This window comes from Lytechinus variegatus, chromosome 10 (assembly GCF_018143015.1).
Source record: "Lytechinus variegatus isolate NC3 chromosome 10, Lvar_3.0, whole genome shotgun sequence".
Lineage (NCBI taxonomy): Eukaryota > Metazoa > Echinodermata > Echinoidea > Temnopleuroida > Toxopneustidae > Lytechinus > Lytechinus variegatus.
The window spans coordinates 19,081,269-19,090,827 of record NC_054749.1 but is presented as its reverse complement, the minus strand read 5'-3'; the positions used below and the strand labels follow the sequence as shown (position 1 = coordinate 19,090,827).

Here is a 9,559-nt window from a genome sequence, read left to right as displayed (position 1 = left end):
AGCAATCTAATAATTACCTCAAAAATTGCCAAAGTTCAATGACCTTAAATGACCTTTGACCTTAGTCATGTAACCTGAAATTCGCGCAGGATGTTCAGTGATACTTGATTACCCTTATATCCAAGTTTTATGAACTAGACCAATAAACATTCAACGTTATGATGGTTATCAACAAATACCCCAACTTGGCCAAAGTTTATTGACATTAAATGACTTTTGACCTGAAACTCGCACAGGATGTTCAGTGATACTTGATTACTTCAATGCCAGGTTTCCTAAATCAGATTCATTAACTTTTAAAGTTATGATCGTAATTCAACAGATACCCCAACTTGGTCAAAGTTCATTGACCATGTGACCTTTGACCTTGGTCATGTGATTTGACAGGCAAAATATTTAGTAATACTTGATTAAACTTATGTCCAAGTTTCATGAACTAGGTTCATATATTTTGAAAGTTATGATGACATTTCAAAAACTAACCTTAGGTTAAGATCTTTGATGTTGATTTACCCAACATGGTCTAAGTTCATTGACCCTAAATGACCTTTGACCTTAGTCATGTGACCTGAGACTTGAGCAGAATATTTAATAACACTTTATTAATTTAATGGATAAGTTTCAGGAATTAGGTCTGTATACTTTCAAGTTATGCTGTCATTTCAAAAACTTAACCTTCGTTTAAGATTTGGTGTTGTCGCCGCCGCCGCCGTCAGAAAAGCGGCGCCTATAGTCTCATTCTGCTTCGCATGTGAGATTGCCAATCAATGCAATTCAATTTTTGATAAACTATTAGATGCATTGGCTATTGTATGCATTTACTATTGTATGCACTACGCGGATATTCCTAGCGCAAAAAACAACTTAAAAAAACTATACTATCGGCGACGACGACCTTATTAGGGGAACAATTATTTGAAAAATATGAATGAAAGAAAACATAAAATACTTACTGATTCCGCAAGTGACGCCAGTGTATCCAGGCTCACAGTTACACGTGTAAGAATTGATTCCATCATTACATGTACCACCATTCAGACACGGGTTAGAGGCGCATTCATCAATATCTAAGTAAAGGAGGATGACAGAAACGCTTAAAACGTTTATTTAAACTTAATCAACGCTCTTTTATATTACTAATCTAATTTTAACGAATTTATGAGAGTTTTAGAAACTGCTCGTAAACTCTACATTTCTTTACGTGCGACTAGCGATACTTTTTTTAACATGTTTAACAAAACCAGACTGCCATACAGATTTCAATTTAATCTACAAAGATTGGATTTCAACCTTACTTAATGGGAATGAAAATATTTGATAATCTTTGTAAGTATTCAGAAGTCAAGTTCACACAAAAAACAAAAATGATGTGAATCTATTGACATGCTAGGGAAAGATCAAACAAACATTAACGTTGGAAATTTGATCCAAATCAGATGTAAAATAAGAGAGTTAAGACATTTTAAAGTTTCGCTTATTTTTCACATAACGGTTATATATGTGTGTATATCAGTGTAGCTCAGTAGAATACAAATGAGACAGTCGATAATATCACTCACCATTTCTTTTTTTACATGAATTATACAATATTCTTAATTTTACAGATTTGGCAATAAGGAATATTGTAATTGAACCACAAATTAGGTGAGAAACAGTTGTATATCCACAAGTTCAGGGTGGAAATAACTTTGCTTAGATTTAGATTTATTTATTTCCGTTCAACATTTTTTCAAAATACGATCAAAGTAACAATACATATTCAATATAATAGATAACATGGAATTGAGAATCTAAGTAGTTTCACTTGTATTCTAAAATGAAATTTATAAAAGAGTGATCGGGTGTAGTTCCGAGCCTGTATGTAACGAAAAAATGCGTTTTGTTGATAGTCCCGCATTCGGTCTTATATGTGAGACCCGCTTCAATTTTGATTAAAGTGATATTTGTTACGTACTTATATCGCAGTTCGTTCCCGTGTACCCTGTACCCGAACAGGTACAGACGTATTCATTGTCTCCATCCACGCAAGTACCGCCATTTTGACATGGCATACTTGAACACTCGTTCAATGCTGAAAAAAGAGAGAAAGAAAGAAGGAATGAAACGGATTCGCGGTCACTTTGTTCCCGGTCCCAATCTGCCAGCATGATTATCTAATCGTATTATATCATTTTCTGCAATCAAGCCTTGATTTTGTTTATGTAATTTTATGCCTACGTATACTTTGAACAGGTTAAAAGCATATAAGATCAATGAAGGTAGATGTATCCCGACAATTTCGTCGCGATCGAATCGATTATTTCAGCAGTGGGAACAGAGTAACGGCAGAGTAACCGATCAACCTTGATCAGTATATACAGAAGAGCAGGTAGTCCCTATCGTCTTCCGGTAGATTTAACAGATGAAGCCAAGACATATATCATTGAGGACATGTTAATTACGAAAAGTGAACCCTACTAACAGCGACTGAGATACAGATGTATTTACAAGTAAAACTGCAGAAAGCAACTGAATGCTGAAGGAATTGGCAACCACTCTTTGGTCATATGTGTGAAATAGTGCATATACAAATTGTTAATATTGTTCTTGCAAAGACTGTGGTGCTTTGTTGTTTGGTACTGTAGGCTGTGTGACCTGAAAAGAAAAAGGGAAGACATAAAAGGGCCGCTGAAATGAATGAAATACAAGCAAATCGCATTGGTCCGTATTCTGTTAGCAGGTTTAACTTAAGTTCTGGTTTAGGTATGGATAGCCACTTGTTACATAAATCAAGTAGATATATCAACTTCAGCTCATTTGGCTCTCAAATCATTCATAATTGCCTAGGAAGTATAAATAGATGATTGTCTTCACCATCGATGAATCAGGAAAGAGCACAGTAAACATAAGAAACATAAAACTGAATACAATTTCGATACTTTTGGCTTTCCATACTTAAACCACAACTTTAAATCTGAGTTTAAGTTAAACCTGCTATCAGAATACGGGCCATTGTGTTTGACGACATCAGCTACTATCAACCATGGCTACATTGAAGTGATACTCCAGGAATTCGATGGATGCTGTTGTGAAGAAAAGTATACTGACAAAAGGAAGAAAGATATGACCTTACTCTAAAGCTATGGGGGAAAAGGAATTAGATACTAGATCCACCAAGAACGGCATTGCTAGGAACATTCACTGTTACTGATTTAACTTCAACATGCGACCAATCAGAAATGTTGTATTACATGATAATCATTGACGCAGTCAATCCTGTCGCGCAACTGCCTGCAAGCCAAGTCACATTGACAAAAGAGAATATAGGCCAGCACCATAAACGAAATCAAATGAGTCTTGTGATTTTTAATGAGAGAGTCAAAAGGGGCCTAAGCTTTCGATCCTAGCAGAATCTTCTTCGGAGGCAAAATGACAAACATATAAGGTGGAACAACCATAATATAGACCACAGACATACAACAGCAACACTGGAACAAGGAGACAAAAGGGGCATTAGTAAGAAGAGATGACCAATCAGGTTAATGAAGGTGAAAGAAAAGGGGTAGGCAGACACAAAGGGAAGTTGGTGGAGTAAGGCCAAAGAAAGACCTCAAGCCAAGAGGGATTACGATAATGAGGCAGGCAACATCAAACAGGATTTGGAACAAAACAGTGAGAGGGTATGAGGAAGATATGAAAAACAAGAGAATTAGTGAGAGGTTGGTCAAACAGGTAACAAAGAAAGGCATAATAAGCTTGTGCATAAGAGTGGGGAAAAAAGGAAAAAAAAAGAAGGGAACAATTGATAATGTGCAAAAGACACAAGTATGTAAGATAGAGCATTAAACTAAGAGAAGAAAGTAGATAAGATAAATCTGTAAGTATAAAAGTATATAAATATATTAAAAATGAAAAAATAATATATATATAATGATATTGTAGTCCGCTGGGTGTGAGGGGAAAAAACAGAAGACTATATAGTAGAAAAAAAACCTGTATATATGGAAGGGAAGCAAATTGCCTAAAAGGGTAAAAGCAAATAAAGAAACTGATGCTGTATGAGAGAGGGGGCGTATTGAGAAAAAAAAAACTAAACATAGTAACCATGAAAAGAAGCAAAATAAATAAGTGGTAAATCTAAGAGGTGAAGGGAGAGAGAGAGAAAAAAAAAAAATATATATATACACAACAAAAAAAGTAAGTCCCCCCCTAAACAAACATCAGTAATTTCCGAACCAATGCGAGTTTTTGATATATTTTTACATGAGCGTGTAGGTAATTTTAGAAGCTACCCTCTGAGTAAATGTTGTGGACGTATCTTACGTCATGCTTCAGTGAGCACAGTCAGAAGGCAAAAATGTCCCTTTTCAAAAGTCACAAGCAACATATCACGACTTTGATTCCATTTTATTCGAACTTATTACACATTCTCATCATGAAAAATAGTCAGAAGGCTTGTAAAAGGTACTTTCTATAAGACGATATAACTTTTTTAGCTAAATTTCACGGTTGAATAAACTCTAGTCCGATTTTCCTATAATTGGATTTTTACACATTTCTTTCAATAAAAAATGCTAGAATATGATGACAGTTATTTTGGGGAAGACTATCTCCAACAATATTCACCGTTTCACGGTTCAATGAACATTTATTGGAAACAAAAAATGCGATTTTCAAATATCGTAGGCAAGTATTGCTTCATTTTTCTCACTGAAAATGATCTTTTCTCAACTTTTTCGTTATGTTCATGACCAATAAACATGCTTCAATGATTCAAAGGTGTCAAATTAAACATTTACACTTGAATGAACATGTGGAATGTGATTAGCTCTTTTTTACGTTATTGGAAAAAAATGCAATTTGTAACTATGGATATCTGTCAAACAACTCCTCGCACAGTTCATTTGATTTGATTTTTATGAAAATCCCCATGTTTAATGCATCAGTGAGCACACAATATTGGAAAATTATGCAAATGAGAAGAAATTTCAAGGCCTTGGCCCCACTCTGTACCGTATCGAATGGTTATTTTGGTGTGCGCACCTTTTGGATAGTGTTACTCTGAAGCCATGTGCGAAGTTTCATGAAATAACTGTTGGCAGAAGTAAAAAAAAACGTCCATGAAACAAACCCTCATTTCATATTTGTTAAAATTTTGACTTCCTCTCTCATAGACTTGTGTACAATATGGGTGCATATGTTTCAGCATACGTAACCCCTTATTCAATATGGTGGAACTTTTTTTCAAGGCTGTCTTTAGCAATGTCATTTGGCAGTAATGTTCATCAACCTATAGGCAGAATTCTGTGCAAAAATGAAATCGATTTGTTTATTTATGGATGAGTGAGCACGCAACAAAGTGGGAAAATTTATATTTTCAATGTCACAGATTCATTTTAAAGGGTAATAAAGTGAATATTGGGGGCAAATTTGGTTTCAAATGTGTCTTTAATTGCTGTTATTTTTATCATCCATCATTTCTATCACCAAACACTTTCCGAACTTTAGCCATTTCATGGTTCAGCGAGCACATTCGAAAATTTAGGAATGAATACTCATTATACTGCATAAATGTATTCTTTTCCTAACAATTTCTCAGGATCAGTTGAATGTATGGACAGATCAGTGGTGGATCCAGAATTTTAAATGGGGGAGGGGCCTATAATCGGGGGAGCCATCAACATTTTCAAATTTTAACATGATCTAACAAGTTGTAGAAGATACTACCCCAAAAAACCCTATGACACGTCACAATACAGGGGCCGCAGAGCAGCTTTCAAAGTGGGGGCGGGGGGGGGGGGGCTGACCATGCCAAAAATCACAATCGTATTACATTTTTGTACTTGCTTAAGGAAAAAAGTGGGGGCTGATGCCCCCCATCCCAGCCCCCCCCCTCCCCCGCTTCCGCGGCCCCTGCAATACATCGCGCTCACTCAACCATGAACATACGATATCAAAATTTGGTCTGAAATGGTTAAATGGTGGATAGTAAAACAGCATAACACCATAAAATTCACCTAAAAAATAATTTTTGCCAAACTTTGTATTTGCACAATCTGAAAAACGACTCTTGTGACTTTCAAAAATGGTCATTTTTAATTCAATCTTTAATTACTCATGCACGACTCAACCGATCAATCTCATTTTTCTCCAGGAGTTGCTTAATGAGTGTATAAATCCACCCATGAAATATCATATCTCAAAATAATTCGGTTCAAAAGTTACAGCAATTTGATTTAGGGGGACTTACTTTTTTTGTTGTGTATATATATATATATATATATATATATATATATATAAAATGAATGTTATATCGCCTGAATGAGGGAGGAAAAATAGGAGCTGAGCTTGTATGAGTTATGGGAGGAAAGTAGAGGTAGAAACTTAAATGTAGCTAATCTAAAAGAGCTGAGGGGGATGCATATGTGTATACAAATGGAAAGTGGGTAAGAAAGATTAATCAGTTGTTCCCCTCTTGGGTGTTCAGGTCATGAGGTTGGATGGTGCGAAGTCGTCTCATCCAGAACTTCTCTCTGCTAGTGCGGACTGAGTCAGGACGGGTACCTAAAGATTCGATGCCCTGTAGCATCATGTCAGTGATGGAGTGGTTGGGAAGGTTAAAATGGCGGCCAACTGGAGTGTCCAGCTTTGCTGTGTTGATGGTGGATATGTGCCCGTAGAATCGTTTCTTGAGTGTGGTCTTGGTTTCCGTATTGTACCCTACAAACTCTGCAAGTGATGAGATATACAACATTAGTGGTAGTGCAAGTGATGTTGCCCTTGGTTCGGTGAGAAAGGCTGGTAGAGTTGCTGGTGAGAGTGTCGCCTTCGTGAATGTGTATTTCACATATAATACACCTGTTGCTGGTGCATTTGAAGGTGCCATGCTGTATGGGAGAAGAATGGTTAGTGAGGGAGGGCAATTCAGCACGAACAATGAGTTCCCTGAGATTCGGTGGGCGTCGGTATGCTAGAATGGGAGTATCGGGAACGGCCTGTTGGAGACGATCAGAAGTGTGTAAAATGTGGTGGTTATCAAACAGGATTTTGCGGAGAGGGGGTAGATTGGGATGGAAGGTGGTCACAAGTGGTATTCTGTCGGTAGTCTTTTTGTCACTTTTAGGTTTGAGAACTTCAGATCTAGGGAGAGAACGGACTTTGTTGATTGTCAGTTGGACTGTCCTGGCCCCGTGGCCTCTGGCACAGAGATGTTTCTGCAAATTCCTGGTATGGAAGGAAAAATCAGGGTCCTCGGAGCAGATACGGCGAAGTCTGAGGGCTTGACTGTAAGCGATGCCGGTTTTGCAGTGACGGGGGTGGCAGCTGGATGAGTGGAGGTACTGGTGGGTAATTTTAATGAGTTCTAATTGTTACACTTTTTAACTTTAAATGTTCAAAAGACTTATTATGCTCATCGCATTTAAAATAGTTCGAATTGTATGTGAATTATTTTTTCGATCTTTATACGCATAAGGGGGACAAATAATACATTCCTTACCTGTCATACAGTTTGGGCCTGTGAATCCACTGGCACAAGTACATGTGTACATGTTTATTCCATCCGTACAAATGCCTCCGTTCTGACATGGCGTCGGCGCGCATTCATCGATATCTGCATAGAAATAACAGTGAAAAAAAAATATATAAGAAAGGTGTAGAAGTAAATACAAATATATTTCTATTTTGTTCTAGTGCCAGATTGAAAAAATCTTCTATGTAAATTTGAAACTGCATCCATTAGAAGAAATCTTCAGTCCATATTCCTCATGTCATAAGTTTTTTAGGGTATATATTAAACATTGTCTGGTGATGAATAAAACCTTAACATAGGCTTTAAAAGGCTAAAATATTTCGATTTTATATAAAGAGAGAACTTTTTGTTTTCGCTTAGTTACAACTGACACATTTATCTGTTTATAGCAGTCATGACGAATTTGACTAAGCTGCAGAATGGGGAGGGAAAGCAATTACATTCTCGTAGCAATTGGATAAAATTCTATCATTATTACTACAGTCCCAAACATTTCACTTAAAATGTGTAAAAAATAGTTTGATAAAATAAACCCTGAATGGTCATTCGGTCATTCCACTATTTAATCAGTTGCGTAGGTTTTTCTATTTCTCCTGGCTATTTTTTCTTCCTTTTCAGCAGGTTGTCCCTATTGTCTTCCGTCTTCCGGTAGATTTAACCAAGGATATAGATTAAGCCAAGACATATATCATTGAGGACATGTTCATCACGAAAAGTGAACCCTACTAACAGCGACTGAGATACAGATGTATTTACAAGTAAAACTGCAGAAAAGAGGAGAGCAGAGGAAGCAAATGAATCTGAAGGAATTGCCAACCACTCTCTAAACATAATTATGTGTGAAATAGCGCAGATGAAAAAAAAAAGTATTTGTCTTGCAAAGACTGGGTTTGTTTTGTCTCTGGGTACTAGGCTATATCACCTGTTAAGAAAAAAAGGAAAACATGAAAGGGTCGACTGACATGAATAGAATACAAGCAATTCGAATTGTGTTTTGACGACATCAACTACCATCAACCAAAGCTACATTGAAGCGATGAGGCTCCAGGAAATCGATGTATCTGCTGTGTAAAAATGTCTGTTTACAAAAAGAAGTTAGGTGTGACCTTACTCTGAAGCTATGGGGAAAATGGAGTAAGGTGCTAGATCCACCAAGAACGGCATGGATTCACTTTGACTGATTTAACTTAAACATGCGACCAACCAGAAATCTTGTATTACATGTTAATCATTGAGTCTATCCTGTCGTGCGATTGCCTGCGAGCCAAGTGGCATCTGACAAATGAGAATATAGGCCCGCAGCATAGACGAAATCAAATGAGTCTAATGATTTTCTAATAAGTTCCAATTGTTACATTTTTTAAACTTTAAACGTTTAAAAGACTTATTATGTTCATTGCTTTTCAAATAGATCAAATTGTACGTGACTGTTTTTCTTCTTCTAATTTTTATACGCATAAGGGGGACAAATAATACTCGCTGTATCCATTCCTTACTTGTGAAACAGTTTGGGTCTGTGAATCCAGCGGCACAAGTACATGTGTACATGTTAATTCCATCCATACAAGTGCCTCCGTTCAGACAAGGCGTCGACGCGCATTCATCGATATCTGCATAGAAATAACAGTGAAAAGAATATATAGGAAAGGTGTAGAAGTAAATACAAATATATTTCTATTTTGTTCTAGTGCCAGATTGAAAAAATCTTCTATGTAAAGTTGAAAGCCTCATCCAATTAGAAGAAATCTTCATTTTATATTCCTCACAGCATAACTGTTTTAGGGTATACCATAAATATTGGGTGGTGATGAATATAAATACGCAGTTGGGCAATTTATCAAACCTGAACATAGGCTTTAAAACGTTCAACTATTTCGATTTCATATATAGATAGAACTGTTCTTTGTGCTTAGTTACAAGTGACACATTAATAGCAATCATGACATATTTGACTAGCCTTCAGGATGGGCAGGGGAAAGTGATTACATTTTCGTAGCAATTGGTTAAAAGTAGAGGGGAAATTCTGTCATTATTACTAGAGTTCCGTTT

General features: G+C 36.6%; 1 protein-coding gene across 1 annotated transcript in view; it reads right to left on the bottom strand.

Annotated features, from left to right (window-relative positions):
- Positions 1-9,559, bottom strand: part of LOC121422647 (fibropellin-1-like) — a 61,711-nt gene that overhangs the window by 33,480 nt on the left and 18,672 nt on the right. The window contains exons 7-10 of the mRNA XM_041617807.1: positions 9,007-9,120; positions 7,478-7,591; positions 1,955-2,071; positions 954-1,067 (exon numbers count right to left, since the gene is read on the bottom strand). Of these exons, the coding sequence (XP_041473741.1) occupies positions 954-1,067; positions 1,955-2,071; positions 7,478-7,591; positions 9,007-9,120 (459 nt within the window). The remainder of the gene's footprint in view (positions 1-953; positions 1,068-1,954; positions 2,072-7,477; positions 7,592-9,006; positions 9,121-9,559) is intronic.